The sequence below is a fragment of the Megalops cyprinoides genome, chromosome 2, assembly GCF_013368585.1.
Source record: "Megalops cyprinoides isolate fMegCyp1 chromosome 2, fMegCyp1.pri, whole genome shotgun sequence".
Taxonomy (NCBI): Eukaryota; Metazoa; Chordata; class Actinopteri; order Elopiformes; family Megalopidae; genus Megalops; species Megalops cyprinoides.
Window position 1 is genome coordinate 10838391 of NC_050584.1, and position 19917 is coordinate 10858307.

At 39.8% G+C, this 19917-nt stretch overlaps 2 protein-coding genes across 2 annotated transcripts; one reads left to right on the top strand and one right to left on the bottom strand.

Moving 5' to 3' along the window:
- Nucleotides 1-3426: 3426 nt before the first annotated feature.
- On the bottom strand, nucleotides 3427-11533 carry LOC118795773 (ras-related protein Rab-12). The gene is made up of 6 exons (XM_036554499.1): nucleotides 11149-11533; nucleotides 9238-9298; nucleotides 6192-6330; nucleotides 5012-5101; nucleotides 4695-4799; nucleotides 3427-4096 (listed from the first exon to the last, which is right to left on the bottom strand). The coding sequence occupies exons 1-6, from the start codon at nucleotides 11381-11383 to the stop codon at nucleotides 3989-3991; spliced, it is 738 nt and encodes a 245-aa protein (XP_036410392.1). The 5' UTR covers nucleotides 11384-11533; the 3' UTR covers nucleotides 3427-3988.
- A 181-nt stretch (nucleotides 11534-11714) lies between these two features.
- LOC118772935 (gamma-soluble NSF attachment protein-like) lies at nucleotides 11715-19415 on the top strand. The gene is made up of 12 exons (XM_036521620.1): nucleotides 11715-11904; nucleotides 12678-12745; nucleotides 13076-13160; nucleotides 13576-13593; nucleotides 13728-13758; nucleotides 14117-14226; nucleotides 15525-15591; nucleotides 15903-15973; nucleotides 16093-16171; nucleotides 16462-16541; nucleotides 16647-16776; nucleotides 18154-19415. Exons 1-12 carry the CDS (start codon nucleotides 11849-11851, stop codon nucleotides 18286-18288), a joined length of 930 nt encoding a protein of 309 aa, XP_036377513.1. The 5' UTR covers nucleotides 11715-11848; the 3' UTR covers nucleotides 18289-19415.
- Nucleotides 19416-19917: the final 502 nt, after the last annotated feature.

Consider the following 19917-nt stretch of genomic DNA (forward strand, 5'->3'; position numbering starts at 1 on the left):
TTACATTATCTGATAGTGACAACTAGTGGCCGCATTAAGACATAGCTGATTTTCATCATACAAATATACACAAGAAAAGTAAATGCACCAATTTTTGGGTAATAAATATAAAATTTTATTTGCACTTCATTAGTTTGAAAATGCCACAAGTTATAAATATCACAAAACTTGCTTAAAACATGCCGACATACTCAAATACATACTCAAAAACTGTTTAGTATCTCATACAATGCAGTTTGCAGCTTCTTCATCTACGATATGAAATGTTACAATGCTGTTCTGTAAACTGCAGTTACTGTTTAAAAGGAAAGGGTAATATCCTTATATCCTGTACAATACATGCACTGTTTTAAAACCTTCCTTAGTGGGCGACACTTATTACTTCACTTATTTGAAAGACCACACGCCCATGAACTTCATTTTTAATACTTCTGCACTCCACTGCTTCCCTGACTCCCACAGCAGTTTGTCTGTGAACACAGGAAAAAAAAAAAAGCTTTGACACAAACATAATCACAAACACACAAATAGATCCTTATACAAACCTGAACAAAGAGCAAATCTTTTAGTCTTCTAAACTCGTAGTAATTTTGTATGATTTGTCACACCCACCAAGCTTTCAACATCATTTCTGATCATTTCGCTCTCTAAAAGCTGAGGCTGGCTATGGAAGAGGACTGAAGGTATATTATATACGCTATACTAAGTCTGTATTTCCCCTTGAAACCCAGGCACACTAAAGTGTCCATGGCAAACCTGGTCATGGAAAGGCTGGGTATGCTGGTCTAATCCTAGCAGGTAAACTCAATCACATACCCACTGTTTGATCCAGCACCCCAAAATCTTGTCCGAAAGAGCACTTATTTTGAGTTTGATGGATAACCCACAAATTGACAAGTTTAAATAACTTGATCTTTTGAAAATTCCAATCCTATGAAAAAATTACACTGACAAATTAAGACACCACAGCTCTCTTGATTATGTAACACAGCAATCAGCACATATTCTCAGTCTTTATAAACATGCATGATGACTGCAGTGATCCACAAAGACAATGGCTCTCCAGGACCAGTAATGGAGAAAACTACAGCTAAAGTACCTTTGCACACAAAGTAGACACAACAGACATAAGGCAAAACTATCAATTTGTCTTAGTATATGGCACATGTCTACCATAGCTGTAATCTATCAACCTCTTTCCCCAGTGCCTCATCAATACCCTTCATCTTTTCCAAGCTCTACGGACCACCTTCCTGTATCTAGTCAGCAAGATGCAAAATAGCAGCTAGGTATCAACTGTAGTGGTATTTTAACATTGGAAACTGGACAGAAATGAAAGACTAGAAATCCTACAGATAAGAGTGCAGTCTGAAACAACAAAGAACTTTTTTTAGTTTTATGTAGCTGATACACAATACTGTCAATACTGCCTTCATTTATGTCCCTTTTTGCAGCATAACAATAAATATTTTCCTCCATTCATCTGTCTTGAGAGGGGTATAGTTCATGTGAACAGTCTTTGAAACATTTCTCAGAATGCTGAGGAAAAAAAGGCCTTTTTCAGGCCTTTATCACACCTGCTCTTGCACATTTGAGTGTGAAAGACATATTTTAAATCAAACATTACACCTATTAGTGCTGTGAAGTGCTATTACGGACTCTTCTTCAATGCCCTCCCTCTACGTTTTATCCTTCCACATTCTACCTGTCCATAATTAGCTTCAGCTGATTGTAGTGCAAAACATCACACAAACAGGAAACACAAAATGAACCAATCACTCAACCACTTAGCCCAGCCAATAAAATACTGTAAGGCACTGTAATTTGCATTCTGAAACGCCACCATGGAGGCATTCTTCATAAGCCTAAAGAATGCACACGTTAAAATATTTTAATAGGAAGAGACCCTCATCAGTCAGGCACTGAACCATTACTTCTGTAGAGCTGAATTCAGTAAGCATGGTGCACAACTGCAGTTCTGGAAGGGCAGATTATTTACACGGTTTTCATTCCAATGGAGCCCAAAATCTCTCATTCTATTCATCAGCTGCGTTTAGGGCCGAGTGCTTTTCTTTCTCACGCACCCATTACATCTACAGAATGCTTTTTTCATGTAAACCTGAGAATCTCTGTACCGTGACTGAAATTTTTTTACTTGTTTGTCTGTTCATTGTCATGGTAATTTGGACTATGTAAATCATCACAAAAATATAATCCTAAAAGCAAAAAAACCTAACCTTTCAGATTATTAACAGTATTTAAGTCTTGAGAACAGCTGCAGATGTGGAAAATTACTTCAAAAAGCCTAAAAGAATACTCCAACAGTGCTGTTCCTTTTGTAGTAACACACACATACATCTTGTGCATCATCAATGTTTTTTGGATTAACCGTGGCTTCAGTTCCCAGGCACAGTCCAAAGCTGACTGTATAATACACATACACAGCCAGAGACTCATTTATGACCCAAAACCATGTATGGAATAACAAATGGAACCGCTTCTCAGGAGCCAACAGAAAACTAATAGAGGAGGAGTTGATTTTTTCCTATTACAGTACTGTCTCTCTAAAGTTACGTTTCAAGTAGCTACACATAAAAATGATATGAAAGGGCTGATTATGTTGAGAAGTTCAGGAACAAATTTATATGTGTGTGGTGTGAAATATGTGTGGATTTCTACAGATCTGTGCCCCTGTATTGAGTCTGGGAGAATTCCATTGCCAGCTACATTATCAAAGTAGCCAATCCCTAGTTTCACGCTTTGCTTTGCGAGATGGAGGACATAAAACACTCACGCACACATAAAATGTGCGGAATTTAACAAACTCTACACCCTACACTCTACTCAACTATTGTATGTGACAATGTTTCTGAGCCCTCATTCTGGGGACCTGTTGTGCATGCTGCCTTTCATTCCAGCTGAGTTCTAAAATAATTAAGTTTGAGCTGTTGACCACATACTCATTTTTATTTGGCATCTCTTCATTTAACATTCAATGCATTATTTGTGTGAAAATGTGCTTGCTGCTGGAGGAGTATTAGTGCTATTATAAAGTTGCTTGTTCTGTTGTATTTTTGTTAGTGTCACATCTAGTGCAGCTGTCTAAAAAAAATAGTCCAAGTAAATAACTAATTACCCTTTAACAGTAAAGTTGAATACCTGCGTGTAATGCTATTTTGTTTAAGGGACAAAGAAAGGAAACACCTCACAGAACCACTTTCACTAATATCCCTCTGTTAGAATAAACACATTTACATCAACCCATGTCCGTAACACAGATCTTATAAATAATATTTTTCATGTCAGATTTAGACCAATACTAATTTAGCAGTTCAACCTATCAACCTATCTAACCAATCTAACCTCAATAACTGTGAGCTCAGCTAGAATGAAAACCAGCACACACAGTGTACCTCAGCCCTGGTTCTTGGGAACCACTGTCACGTGAATCTAAATGAACCCCAGGGCAGGTTATGCACCACCACTTCTTGTTCTTCCTGTCATATGATCCCGTGGGTCCAGGCAACCTATCACAAGGAAGGGAGCGGAGGTGTACACGATCTCCGAGCCTCTTACTTCAGGGAACAATCTAAGAATCCGTGTCCGTAACCTAGCCTCATTACAGAGTGGCCCCACTGTAGCCGAGTTGACTGGATTCTTTCCCACAGCAGGTAACAAGGGCACTATCTTGGAAGGCACCTGCTGGACAGTCTCCTGTCCTGAACGTGAGGTAGACAGGAAAGGAAGTGAGAGAGGCAAGTGCTAGTGTTTCTCATGCTGTGTGGTGTCTTGTACTTCTGTAGATGGCAACAAGGTGGTGACACGTCTGCTGACTCTGCTTCCAGGCCAGGTGTGGGCTGCCCCTTGCTGGTAAGAATGGGTGGCTGTGGTGGTGGGGAGGAAGCAGGCGGGGGCCAGATGGGAGGAAGAGGGTGGGGCCAGGTGTGGTGGAGCCAAGCGGGGCTGCAGGGCGCGGGGGGGGTTGTCCTCAGCAACAGCGCACACGTGGAGGGGGAAGCTCTGGAGGCACTTCTGGCTCAGGCTGCAAGGACAGGATACTGTTGGACAGCCCCTTACTGGACATCTCCAGGGGCATCTGAAACAACACAAGAACTGTTTGTTTAGACACATACCATAGCTTGGACACATACCATAGTAGAACATGTATACAGCACAAACAACTCAGACACATTCCTATCACCATAGCACCACGTGCAATTTCACAGACACCACAACAATTTACTAATGAATTACGCTACCATGCTCTCATTGGGGCAAGAATCTGTTCATCTGCCAGGGGACTGTAGATAGAATGAATTTAGCTAAATCTGGCACTATATCTGCTGATATTGCTAATATATTGATCATTGTGTGCAGTCTCTTTTAATCAAAAAATAAATACTTTAACAACAAACAAATTTCCATGAAATGGAACGTTTGAAAAACACATACCCAAATGCACATGCGTGCATGCATGCACACACACACACACACACACACACACACACACACAGACACACAGACACACAGACACACAGACACAGACAGGCACACAAAAACATAGCTCACTAAATTAATCTTATGGAACAAAGCCCCCATCCCCCCCCCAATGCCCCCCCCAAAAACAGGAAACCACTGTGATCGTTTCAACGCAGCACAACGCATGAAGACAGACAGGGCGTCGCTCTACAAACCTTGCTCAGAATGTCATCCACCAGCTTCAGAAAAATCTCATCGACATTAAAGTTATCCTTGGCACTCGCCTCACAAAACCGCATCCCGGATATCCGTGAAGCAAACTGTAGAAGAAAAAACCCAACCAAGTAAAACAAAGCGAAAAGCAATCAAACATCCTTCATAATAGACTAATAAAAAGACTTTATATGTCTCCATTTCTTTGAATACCACATAATGGAATTAAATGTAGTGCACGATTGGGCTTCTGAAGACACCAGGCTGTAATGAATATTGCTTGCTTGCCCAATACAACGGAGGGAGTGCTTCCACTTACTCTTTCCCCTTGTTGCCGAGTTATTATCCTGTCGCTCTCACAGTCCAGCTTATTCCCAACGAGCAGGAGCTCTGCATCCTCAGAAGCATACTGCCAGAGAACACACACAGCTTCAGAGGGGACGCGCGCAAAGCAACAGCCATTCTCCCACTCCTCAGCTTCACACAGCGTGCCCTCACGCCCGCTAGCCACAAGACAACGTCTGAGATTATGCTCTGGGAAAGCGAAAATGAGGTCATGAAGTCTTGGGGTTTTTACAGATGCTCCAACACCGGTCACAGCGGAAGGAGAAAACAACATGAGGATCAACGTGACTTCGCGAGTCCCACCTTGTGCAAAGGCGATTTGTTCATTTACAATTTTTCCTGAGCTGAGCGGGAATCATCAGCTGGGAAAAATCCCAAAGTCACCTACTGAAGAGATCATACATTCACATACATTCACATTGGAATACTGAAACGCATTTATCAGAATATTCAGCAGCCCCTTTCACAGTCCGTTTTGTGTGTGTATGTGTGAGAGATTAAATTTTAGGTTTTTCTTTATATAAAACATCTCATGTGATCACAGTAGAAGAAATGGTGAAATTTTGTTTTACATGTCACATTTTTGTTTGTTAACCAGAGAGAGTTAACAGACACTGATCACACATGAAATAACAATTTCAAAAAAGGCAACCACAAAACACATTTACTTTAGTGAACAGTTACTTTACACAAAATGATGTGCTAATTTGTGAATGAACAATTTAGCAACATTGCTAACCCACCAGAAATGGTGGATTGGTGGCAATGATGGAAATTTAACATGTGACAGCATAATGTGACATCAGGCCAAACTGAATGGAATTTTGGACTTAAATGTTGACTTTTATTTGAAGTGCCTGGTGAAAAATATGTTGGGTTTTGTAATTTCTGTGAAAGCAATGAAAATTTTGTTAGTTTTGTAACGTTTGTTAAGAGTTCAGACAGCTGTGATCGATATTTTGACAGCACAGACTTCAGTTTGTAGAAATGTGCAAAATCAACTGAGAAAACCTGTAACAGAATCAGTTTAAAAAAATACAGGCACCAAATCTCTGATGCTCTCAGCACAGGTATTATTAGACAATGACAAGTGCAATGATGGTCCAATAAAACTGTTCAAAAACAGCACTGTTATACAGTTTGGAGAACTCTACCTTGTCAATCATTTTCATCCATTTGGGCAAGTCGTCGAAGGTCTCTTGCTTGGTGATGTCGTACACCAGCACAATGCCCTTGGCGCCACGGTAGTAGGCTGAGGTGATGCTGTTAAACCTCTCCTGTCCAGCTGTGTCCCTGCATGGGGGAACCACAGGAAGCACAGTGGTAACAACACGAGACTCCAGCAGAGCCAAAAAACACCAGCAGGAATACTTCTATAAATGTCTTTACAAAGATATTATGGATTGTATGGTATAGTGCAATTTGTATGTCGTATGAGGTACAATCAATTGTATTTTCAGTTGGTGTAAACGCAACTACATTTACATAAAAGGAAGCACATCGATTAAAATAATTTTATAGAGCCAAATAAATATCAACAATTCTAGAACAGGTGTGAGAAAAGTTTGTGAACCCTTTGGAATTACCTGCATCCCTGCATTAACTGCACCTAAAATATGGTCTGATCTTCATCTAAGTCATAACAATAGATAAACACAATCTGATTAAACAAATAATACACAAACAATTGCACTTTTTCATGTCTTCATTGAACGTATGGCTTAAACAATCAAAGTCTGGGCTGGAAAAAAGTATCGGAAACGCTAGGATAATGACTCCTATGCAAGCGAGTAACAGGAATCAAGTGAGCCAATCAATGAGATGACATTCAGATGTGGGGTAGAGATGCCCTGCCCTCTAAAAACCCTACAAAGTTTGGTTACCAACAGAGTCTGCCCTTCACAACAGATCTATCGATATGAAATATGCTCCGATCAGGAGATTTCAGAGAACCTCAGAAGAAGAGTTGTTGAGGCTCGTAAGGCTGCAAGGGGTAACAAAAGCATGGCTACAGTTTTGGGCCTCTATCAATCCAAATGCAGAGAGTGCACAAATGGAGGAATTTCAGCACCATTACTACTCTCCCTAGGAGTGGGCGTCCTGCGTGCACAGTACAATGCTCAAATAGGTTAAACAGATGAAAAAATTTGCATTTTGGAATGGCCAACTCAAGAGTCTTGACCTTCACACCATTTAAATGCTGTGGCATGACCTGAAGTGAGCCATTCCTGCCAGACATCCCAGAAGTATCAATGAACTAAGACAATTCTGTAAGCAAGAATGACCCAAAATACCACCTCACCATTGTGTGGGTCTGATCTGAGGGTAGAGGAAATGTTTGGTTGAGGTTACTGCTGCTAAAGGAGGTTCCAGCAGTTATTACTTCTAAAGATCCACATACCTTCACATTCTAAAGATTCACATACTTCTAAAGATTCACAGCCTAGACTGTGAATGTTTAAACCATGTGGTCAACGAAGACATGAAAAGGTACATTCGTTTGTGTGTTGTTTCATCAGATTGTGTTTATCTATAATTATGACATAGATGAAGATCAAACCACATTTTCAGGGCAATTCATTGACGAATGCAGGTAATTCCAAAGCGTTCACAAACATTTTCTCACAACTGTATGTAATTTCAATTCATGACACAAACCACTCCACATAGGCTGGACTTCTACCGCCTTCAAAACAAGCCTGCTTATAGATCTTTTCTGCATTTACCTTGGCCACACAGGGCCTTGGCTTCCCAAACAGGCACACTGTCTGTGAGGAGTGTAGAGGTGTCACGCTGCATAGGGTTAGGGCAGTGTGGGAGCCAAGGATGCTGGGAAGTTGGATGGGAGTGGCACTGTGACGCATTCAGGGCGGGCAGCCATCCAGCTGGGGATGGGTGATGGGTGATGGGGTGAGGTTAGTAGCTGCACACACAGACATGTTATTATGAGCAAACACAGCACAGTCACTCACGACATTTTAACGTGAGAGCCCATCTGCCACAGCATGCCCTTTCACCCCTGTATGTGGCCACTGATGTCAGAGGTACACATAGACTAAGAGCTGTATTACAGTGCACTCAGATTACAAGAATGACATCCATCCAGGACAATTTTATTCTTAAAAACATTTGATTCTTAACAACAGAGCTCTAAATTAATATATTAATTTGGCTATTTCAAACGATGTATTTTTTAATAATTTCACTGAAAAACGTCTTAATTTTTTATTTAAAGTGTTTTAACATTTTATAATTTGCTCAACTGTGAGGGTGGTGGACTGCAACCCTAAACTCTCTTGTCCTAAAACACCATGCCCAAATAAGTCCATTAGCCTAAAAGAAAAAAAAAAAAAACGCATAATCTGCACATCACAGAGCTGAAAAAATGATATCACTCATTCACAATGGCAAGAGCCTGAAGTCACAAGCTGTAGTCATGACATTTCAATTAGCCATGCCCAGGCAAAGCATTCCTCTAGAATGTCTTCATGAGGGAGATCACTCGGTGCATTACAGCGTCTGTTACATCTCAGAACTACCCAGCAAATCTCGGCGAAAAAGCATTAGGCTGATTTTTTTTCCCTACTCTCTGAGGGCAAGCTACCAAAAGATTAATTAATGAAAGAAGCATTAAAGACTTGTGGCATTTGCTGATGACAGTTAAAAAGCTGCATCTCGGTCAGGTAAGGACAGGGGATGCACCTACATGTATGCTTATGTAAAGGAAAACAATGGAGTGGATTTATAAGCCATTGTTATAGCAACACAAAGGCTATTAATGTCACAAGCTAAGAATCCCATTAAACCTCACCATTGTACAATCTCATCCGTATCCTATTAAGAAGAATTGTCAAAGATAAGGCCACAGCACCAAGTCAATTTTCTTCACAACCAGCCACAGGATACAGCTGAATACCCATTATCAAACACAGGGCTACTGGAGCAGATTTCAGCATGCTGACAGCAAATAGATCATGAAGATAAAGGCATGAGCCTGGTGCAGAGATCACGTTGGAAGAGGTGTTTCTTGAGAAGACAATGGTGTTAGAAGCAGCCCAGAGTCTGGGAGGCAGTGTGTAGCGTGTTAAAGTCACAGGGCAGCATTAGTCCGGCAGGTGTGAGGGGTTAGTCACAGGTATTGAAGCCCTCTTCATTGGAATCAAAGGCGACATATGGTGAGGCCAGAGCTGTCTCACTTACCAGATCTGCAATCTGATCTTCTTCCCTCTCAACTCTACAGTTTTGATTTTAAAATCAACACCTATTAAAGATTGGAAAGAGGAAGACATACAGGGGACAGAAGGAAATGACATATTGATATAAAATAATTGGTTGAGTTTGAGAGGGCCAGTATTACAAATTCAAATCACCCCATCATGTATGATTAGTGCCTTTCAAAAATACAATAAAATTGCATCTAGCTAAGAAGAGAAACAAAAGCATAATCAAAGCAGAGTTTTATTTTTTTTTTTTACTATTTTTTTACTGCAGAGTTTATGTATTAATGAAAAAGCTAAGAAGTTTGATTCAACGATATGAATGCCTTTCAGCTTTTCACAGCTCAGACAGCTGCAGACCTAACTAAACATTAAAATGCTACATGTTTAGAGAAAGGAAAATCATGTCTGTCTAAAATTACTTCTTTGACAAGAAAGAGGCTGAAATGACCACACATAAAAGTTTCTGGCTCTGACTGTTATGGATCGCTTCCTCAAAAATGGAACAGCAGTTGGAACAACCCACACGAGATACGCACGACACTGCCACACAAACAGAGCTCACATAAGTGACAACATTACTTAACAGACAGGCCTATAATTTGCAACATGACTGTGCACAGAGTGAAAGCGTGCCAGGCCAGACGTCCTCACTCAAGCTATTTTGAGAATTGTCTCTTGCTTGCGCTTGGTATTGCATGTCCTTTGTGGAGAGTAGGGTAGTTTTACAGAAGAGGACAGTACCACTATCTTACAAAACACTAGAACTCAGTCAAGCATCTACAGCTGCCATCATTGTAGCAGCACATGGACAGACTATCAATAAAGACGTTTCCCAATCACGTGTCACGCGATATGCTCTGAATCAGCGTGAATTCCAAAACATTTCTGCTATGAAAATGGACCAGAAAATATAATATTTTGTGGATTACAAATTACAGGATACATACTGTAATAAATCGTAAAATTCCAAGTATCTTGCATACCCTTGACAGACTACTGACACAAATTCCCACTAACGAGGCCTAGTAATCCTTATCATGTGGCAGCCCGATAGTTTGACAAGGAGCTGGTTAGATCAGACCACAATGCCTGTCTTACTTCAGGAAGCTTCCTGTTTTAGGAAGACGGAAACCCCAGCGGTATCCTCAGAGAGCTGCCCACACAGCTGCAAACACCAATTCGTGCATATCAGTGTGGCTGATTTTAAATTGTTTGATCATGCCATGCCTTCAAAAAATAGTTTGTTTTATGGGGTTCACTGTCGTAGAAAGTAACGAGAGGCTATCCCCTTTTTGAAGGCTTCCATCTTTATTCGCTGTGTGACAATCTCTGGTCTTTAGCTGGATTTGCCTTCGGGACTGAATAAAATTGAAGGCTTTTTTGTTCGCGCTCTTGCGGTGCAACAGGAAATGCACTGACGAAGTTTACCTGGCATTCTCACTAAACCACATTTAATTTTTTACACGAGGGAGACTGGAGAAACATGCTTTGCACGTAACTTTGATTAATGTAGTTAGTGTATTGTCATAATAACGTTTGTGTTAGTAGCTAGCTATCTGATGTGACAATAGAGAAAACCCTAGGTCAGAAGCTGACATCTAGATGACAGTCAAATTTTCTTTAAGGCATGCCAGACTGCTCATAAGCATCCTGTTAAATAGACTTACCAGTCTTGCTAATAACTACATTCATTGTAGCTAACTAGTCAGCTGGCAACTGGCGTACTAACCAACAACCGTTAGACAAGTTAACTAACTTACTTAATTTCGCTGTAAAAAGTGTAGTTAGCTACCTACATTTGGTAACGATGGTTGTTAGTTAGTCCACTAATGTAGCCATCTATAGCTCGGTCGCTAGTCTATTTACCGTTAGCAGGAAACAAATGACTTACCAACAGTTGACTTGCATGCTTCGCAAAAAGTATCATCCGTGAATCTTTCCATCAGGCTGGTTTTACCCACGCCACGGGAGCCGATTATGATGATCTGAAGTTTGAAATCGGCCGGCCGGGGCGGCATTTTCCTCCGGCGCGACTGAGCTCCCGTCAGCGCTGGGGACCCTCCCGCGGAGCCCCCGCTAATCCCCCCTCCACCGCGCCTCCGTTGTATCTCGTATCTCGAATCCATCAATAATTCCTCATTGGTATAATATATACATATATGTTTAAAAAACCGAACGATACGTTTTGTAGGAATTTTTTTGGAATGTTTTCCCAGAAGTCCACTAAACTTTTTTCTTCCCCTGCGGCTAACTTGATAAGGCAAACTCCTACCACCAGTTTGCGAGCTACATTACATCAACAGTTTACTGTGGCAATTCCGCTTCCGTCGCATTTTATTGGGAAACTGCGACACCCCGCGACCGAAGTGCTAGCCACGACCAATTCATTTGACGTGAGATACGCTTCAGCCTTACAGGGACTCGTGGGCACCCGTAGTCGAAAGCATATGACGAACAGATCTTCCGATGAACAGGAATAACAGCTGTAACCTGCGGAATTTTGACAGTCTCTTCCTGCATTAGCATATACATAGCTATACAGTATAGTCCTTTCCATTGTGTTTTGCTAGCGTAAAAGCTGCCGCGGGACCATGGCTGCTCAGAAGATAAACGAAGCACATGAACACATTGCCAAGGCTGAGAAACAGTAAGGAGCACATTGCTAGCTACTGTAGATACCTCGATAGCTAGCTAGCTCTCCGACAAGAACAAGAATACGAAATGGATAGTTCGCTAGCGGGTCTACATAGCCTTAATGCTGCTGTCAAGCTCATTTACTGTACTGTTGTGCCGTTTAATGATCTGCTCCGGCTTGCTGGCTTGCCGGCTTACCCAGTCATTTTCAAGGGAGAAATTGTCATTGCAGATTCAAAGAAGTGTGTGGCAACGTTAGCTGACATTAGATATTGCTATCTACCAACGTAACTAGCTACCCAGGTGACGTTAGAGGAGTCACTGTAGTTGCTAGCTAGGCACCTAGCTAACGTTAGACCTAACGTTACAATGGCGCTGCTTGTAGTGCACGTCATACAATCGGTTGCCACTGTGGCAATCCATTTTATTGATTAGGGGTATTGTGAAGGTGTGCCACAGTCCAACGCTGTAATATCATTTTGTTTGGAAAACAGCATGACAGTCTCCATTGATTTCGTTCCGATTTGCTGCCAGGTCCTGAACAACTTAGTTAGCCAGCTATAATTATTTTGTTGTGAGCTCTATCACTAAGTAATATTTTCTGAGATTCTGGTTCAGAGAAGGCTGTATTTCAGCCATTAGCTGTTACACACACCACTTACGTGGATTCATGAAAGTCAGTCAAGTTTATTTTGTCATGCAAACTCCTGGCTCCAAACGTCCACATGATAGCAATGTAAAACCAGCATTTTCATGCATATAACATTGTGAATGTGTCTATCGTAGTTTAAAGACAAGTTTCATGAAGTGGAAACCAGACTATGATAGCGCTGCTTCCGAGTATGCAAAAGCAGGTAAGATCATCTCAATGCCACAAATGACACGATTCCTACCCCAACATAATAACAGACATGCAAAGATTTTTTTCCCATTAAAAATGAAAGAGGACCCAGAATTATATTCCTCAGACCCAAATTTACAGCCTTACATCTTTATTGCTGAAGTGTATATCCTACTTGTTCACCTCTGAAAGGGCATGATCTATAGTCTTTGTGTTTTCTTTAAGCATTAAGTGTACATGATAAAGCAGTTTGTATAGACTAGTGGAGTAACTTCAGTTTGTGTGTGTGTTGGTGATGTAGAATTGCAAAACATCCTTAATCCTCAATTGTTTTTCTCCACAGCTGTTGCCTTCAAAAATGCCAAGCAGCTAGAGCTGGCAAAGGACGCCTACCTGAAGGAGGCAGAGGCACACACTGAAAATAGAGCGTATCCCTCCACCAGCTGTTTTTTTTTTTCTTTACGATATATCTATGCATGGCAAAACATCAAATACAACATTTTGAATCTATGCTGTTATTATTATTATATTGATTGCTTTATAATGATTATGGAATGTAACCATAGTACTACATTATAATTGGAAATTGGCTACATTACACCATATATTGAGGTGGATAATCTAAATGAGAAATGGCATCCTGTCATATGAGTGTACATTTGTTGAATGGATAGCTCACAGATGTGCATTTGTTGCACAGATTTTGTTGCAGACTTATAACTCTGTCAATGCCAGGATAGAATGCTTCACATAATGAAATATAAATTTTTGTATTTCATAATTTATGAAATATTCTGAGTCAGTCATCCTAACATCCCTGCATTTACTTAACTAAACTGTCAGTCTGTTCCATGCTGCCAAGTGAGTATACAAATCACAATAGATATGTTACTATGTTATAATGTTGCTTGAATAAAATTGCTAGATTAGCTTCCCCACTCTCCATTCCTACCAATAAATGTATTCCCCTTGTAAGCTGGAGTTTTGTTTTGCAGAGCATATGAACAGGCTGGAATGATGCTAAAGGTAAGTTTTGGATTCTACGTGGTAAGCTGTGTGTATCTTTCATTGCATTCAGTGACGATCACAGACTGCCTGTGATTGTTTTATGGGAGAATGTGTTGGACATTTTAGTACCATGTAGCGGTGAGTTCTGCAGCATGCACAAAGGTTATATTGCTGCTGGTGTGACAGTACAGGCAGAATTTGTTTGTGAATTGTTTAGTCATGTGTCTCTCCTAGCCAATTTTGGACAACAGCATTTGTTCAGAGACCGTCTAGGAAAGCATCTCATAAGCAGGATGTTCACTGAATGACTGTATTAGAAAAACCCAGGCTGTATTACAGAGAGTAATGGCAGTGGACAATGTTTTTCTGTCCACAGGACATGCAGAGGATGCCGGAGGCAGTCCAGTACATTGAGAAAGCCAGCATGATGTATGTGGAGAATGGTACACCTGATACAGCTGCAATGGCACTGGACAGGGCTGGAAAGTAAGTTGATGTAAATTCACTGGCCGTCTAACTGCAGCTCATAGAACGGAGATACAACCTATGTATGTTACCCTGTATAAACGTATGCTATAAACATGACACAAATCAGAAACCAGTGTGTGTTTTCACTAACTCCTTGCTGTATTTGCACATACTGTATGGGGAGTCAGCTACTTATGGACACACTACTCAGAGAATCAGTTGTAACCTCTCCCTTGTGTAGACTGTGAGGGATTCTTCTACATACATATATGTCTCATGCTGAATATTCTGCATGTGCTGTCTGTGTATTGATATTTTTACTACAGAACGCACACAGCTGTATATTGTGGCATGCTGGGGTCAGTCCCTTGTGTAGTCATACACAAGAAGTATAATATTATTTGAAAATGGTAAAACATTTACACTGGCATTTCAGAATCAGAATCAGACTTTATTGGCCGAGCATGCTTTTACACATTACAAGAAATTTGACTCTGGTTCCAGTGTCTCCTGTAGTACTTTCGTACAACAACAAATACCAAACAACAGTATTGATACAACAAACGACAACAGTAGTGCAGGACACATACATGGAACAAGGGTGAAGAGAATGAGGTATATAAAAATAAATATGAACAGTTACTGCACAATATGTTAAAGTGTACATGAGTGCAGGCTGTGGGTCTGTATACCTATTAGTTATATACAGCTATTGTACTGTACTATATACAGCAATTGCACAATGAGCATGAGATAAAGTATAGCTGAATGCAGGCTATGGATATGTACAACTGTGTTATACAACTATGCACTGCGAACACGCAGAAACAGAGTTCTGAAGGTTAACTAGCCCCTGTTTTTTTGCAGACAGAACATGGCTTTTCCTGATTTTTCTTTTTTTACTGGACATTTCTTAGTGTAATGTAATGTGATTACTTGACAGTATCATTTTACAATGTGTTGTACTGAGCTGCCATCCTTAGATATTTTAGTTAATTCTATTCCAACAATATCTGTTTGTTAACAAAAACTGAGATATCTTTGAACTTGGTACCATGTAGAAGGCATTAGCCTCAGGTCAAACACATCTATTGACCAGTAAAACATCTGTTTATATGAGTTGTGTTTTATTTCAAAATTATAGAATCTTTTCTTCTTGGATTATGTGATTATTAAATACTTACATATGTGATTATGACATATTCCTCAAAATGTGGTTCCTGATATGCTCTTTCATTTTTTTTTTCATCTGGAATTGCAAAACTACACTCCTCAATGACATGTCCAACACTAATGGTTTGTCCTGTCAATCACAGGCTGATAGAGCCAATAGATCTGGATAAAGCAGTGAATCTCTACCAGCAGGCGGCATCTGTGTTTGAGGTAAGTTAGGTGTGGACAAGAGACAGAAATAAAAGGCAATAGCTGTAATAATATAAATAGTAACAACAGTAAAAATAGTAACGGAATTGTTTGGGGACAGGTAGAGTTAGGGGACTTGTTATTCATGTCCATTGATGTCCTGATTTTTTAACAGTATTAGCTTATTAACTGATCAGAAAGACTTAGTATTTTTTAAGAAATGGCCAATTTTGTACTTGTGTAAATAGACATTCGTTTTGTTTAGAAATGAATAATTAATTTGATATTGATCACACATGGCTTTTGCATGTGTGTCTGCTGTATGCTTGCAGAATGAGGATCGTCTACGACAAGCAGTAGAGCTCCTGGGAAAAGCCTCAAGGCTTCTGGTCAGGCAACAAAGGTAAAGCTTTCATATGTGCTGGCCTCCAAGCTTATTTCCTTCCTGACCTCCTCTGCCCTGAATCAGGCTTCCATACCTCACCTCTCTCCTTTTTCATGGCCTCCTGTTGTTTTTGTTAGGTTTGATGAAGCTGCGGTTTCACTTCAGAAGGAGAAGAACATGTATAAAGAAATAGAAAATTATCCTACCTGCTTCAAGGTGTGTTGCAGTGAAGATGTGTGCATGCATCATTTAGCTAACATATGCACAGCATTGTATGATTTAAAGCTGAGAGAGTTATTGTAAAACAGTAGCTGTAATCATAATTTTTGTATGCCCATCATTGCTCAACTGCATGTCTGTTGAACCTCTGCTCCTTTTGTATTTTATGTTCTAATGAATTATTATAAGAATATTGAATAACAGGTCAAATAATATGTAGTCATAGCAAATGATATTGTGATCTTTGTGGAGGGTTTATTCTTTATTTTTGTTACATTGTTTTATAGAAAACAATTGCACAAGTGCTGGTTCAGCTTCACAGAAGTGACTTTGTTGCAGCAGACAAATGCGTCAGAGAGAGCTACAGGTACAAATATTCTTGTGGCTTTTTCAGAGTCTTTTCAAATCTTGGTGTATTTTTATATTAAGCATGTTTGATATTAGATGTGAATGCAGTTTTTATTCCCTGCAGTATTCCAGGGTTCAGTGGGAGTGAGGACTGTGTTGCCATGGAGCAGCTTTTACAGGGTTATGACGAACAAGACGAGGACCAAGTGTATCGTGTCTGTAATTCGCCTCTAATCAAGTACATGGACAATGATGTGAGTGCTGTCTAGACTTATGATGATAGTCATCTTTCTTATAAATGTTATGTATTATTTTCAGATAAGTTCAGTCTGCCTTGTTTTTCATTCTGAAGTTTAACACTTCTTGGTAGCATAGAAATTTCTTGGTGAACTTGTCTCAGAGAACTTTCCTCCTCTGGTGATTCTGTCTCCTCTGGTCATCTGTGAGGGAACACAGCATTCTACTGTCACATTTTGTCAGGTGTTTACAGGTATGGAGCTTTAAATGTTAACTGTTATTCCCATCCCTTTCTCTGAAAAGCCCCATAGAGTCCCACAGAGCCCCATAGAGAATGTTTACACCGAGATGTTCTTGTGAGCATCACCCTTTTCAAAATATATGTGAAAAATTGTCATTTATCACACAAGAGTCTGCTTAGTCACAGCAATGCGGTTAATTAACTTATATGATGGAGTGTGGAAAAATGTCCATTCCTCATTGCTATATACCAAATAGGACATAGTCCATTTAAGTTTAAAGACCTAATTTTTATCCCTGTGAATGCAAGTGGGCCATATACAATTCTCTTCTATTTTCCAACTGTGATCCATTTGGACCTTTTATCCAAAAAAACCTTTTTCTCATCTATGCGATTTTCAGGTCTACCCAAACCTGAATTCTACCATTTGGATTTCACAGTTGATGTATCTAAATATGGTGTTCTGCCCTATAAACATGAGATGTGTGAATGTCGCTGACATAGTTTGGTTTTCGCTTATCCTTGAAAGCACGTCCCTTCATTGTGCTAGTTAGCCTTCATCTGTCCTCTGTTTTTTCCTCTTCTCCTCTCCCTTTATGACATCTGTCAGATCTACGGTGTTCCTTAGTTCTTTCTTTTGTTGCTTTTCTGGTTTTGTCAATAGTAAATTTTGACAATAGTAAAAAATCCAGGAACATAATATTAGTTTACCCATAGCTAAAATGCAAAATAATTTTGTTTGGTTGTATTATTTATTTATTATTATGCTAAAGCATGAGAATAAATCCACGCGGTGGTACTGTGCTGAGTCTATCTCAGCACAGTTCTCAGTTCTGTTACAAAAGAGTACATGAAAACATCACCAATAAGAACATTTTTACTGAAATGTTCCATGTCATAGTGAATCATCTTTTCAGACTTCAGGTCCTGTTTTACTCTTGGTATGATTAACAGAAAAATAACAAGTTAAAAATCTATCAAAGATAGAACTAATGGCAACCCTGGCCTATGGTCAGGGGAGTAACACCTGTCCAGTGTTGGTGGATGGAGAGGAACACAGCTGAATTTGAGCCTGCTCATGTAATCATAATGAGTTTGTCATGTTTTGCATGTGGTCCAACTGCAGTGTCTGTCTGCTGCTCTGTTCTTGCAGTATGCCAAGCTGGCACTCAGCCTTAAGGTCCCGGGAGGAGGAAAGAAGAAGAAATCTCCCACTTCCCCCCAGGAAGCTGCTGGGGGGGCACAGGCTGTGGAAGAGGATGATGAGTATGAGGGCGGGCTTTGTTAGCTCCAGTCCCATAATGCTCTGTGCTTCACTGTACTTCCCCTTAAAGTGGTGCGGGTTCATTTCAGGTACGGGCAGTCTCCCATCCTGTTCGTTCCAGGCTTCAAACCTAAATGGGGATTATAATCTGCCCAGTCGCACTGCAGATCTATCCAAACACTATTATGCGCTTGCACCATTACAACAGAAGCATGAGATTATAGTACAGTACCTTAATGATAATCATAATGATGATTTCACACATATATATATTTGCCCTTTTTGGGTTTGATGTTGTTTGAATTATTTTTCAGTTTGCCCCATTTTCCAAAGTGGGTTTGACTAGACAACATGACATGAAACGTATGAATGATGTTTTTTTTTTTTTAACTACCAGTTAGTCTCAGTTAGGTCATGGATTCAAGATGAATTTTTTTCCCTCAGTTAATTGGCATATCTGTAGCAAAAAGCTATCCTTTTAAGTGCATCAGATCATGAAAAAGCCTTAATTTACACATGCAACAGAAGATGTTTGGGCCTGTGATTTCATACTTGCCCGTGTCAAGCGTATTTTTTATTTTTTGAAGAAGTTAACTGGTGCAACAGTAAAGTGACTATTTTATATCAGATGTCTTTTGGGTTTTGGAATATTGTTCATCAGCATAGTAGACAGTAGTGTAGCGGCCATTGAAGGTATACCATTTTTTTCTGTACAGTATCTAAAATTATTTTATAGTGTTACCGGTTTTGATCGTAGTAGTATATGTTCAGAGCTTGCATTTACATATGGTAACTGGTCCTGCAGAAAATGTGAAGAATAAATATTAACTTGGTATAATGTTTGTGATTAATTTATGTACAGTGTTTTCAACAGTTTGAAAAGAACAGATTTAGAAACATCATGGTAGGTGCAATTTGTACTGAGATGAACTGTGTATTGTAAGATGTATTTATGAAGAGAGGTTTTATCGGTATCGTGGATATATTGTTCCAATCAGCTTCAGCTGGAAACAGAATTAAGGTGGAAATACACAATACGTAGGTTCACAACACTGCGCCATGAAACAAAATATTTCCCTATTGATATGCAACTGACATGCTGTTTCAGTGACGTATCTATTTGGTTAATATTTTCTTTGTGTTTGAAAAAATACAAACTACGGATATAGGAGTAATCAATACATTATTACGCACTCTTATGGAAATAAAAGCTATGCTTCTATTGTACGTAGTAATAGTGTTCTCCATTCATTAAAATGCATTTATATTATTAACTATAACAAGATATAACAAAGGTGTGTTTACGATGTGAATTTCCCTTAAAAGGTAAAGACGCACACCGATCAAAGTTGGGGATGGCTGTCAACCAGGGTGTGGAATTACCTTATAACCATACAACACCGAGAGTTTGGTTAAACGCACTTGTACGTTGCTCTGGATAAGAGTCTGCTGGAATTCAAGAGTGTAAATGCAATGTTAGGTTTACTTACAGTACATCTTGTACGTTGCTCTGGATAAGAGCTATTGCTACCTGGCAAAAACATACATGTAAATGGATGATTCACATTAAGTTACGATACATGCTCTGGAATCTGGTGAATGCAAGTTCAAGGGGTCAGTGTATGAGGACACTTGGGGGCAGCGAATTAGATC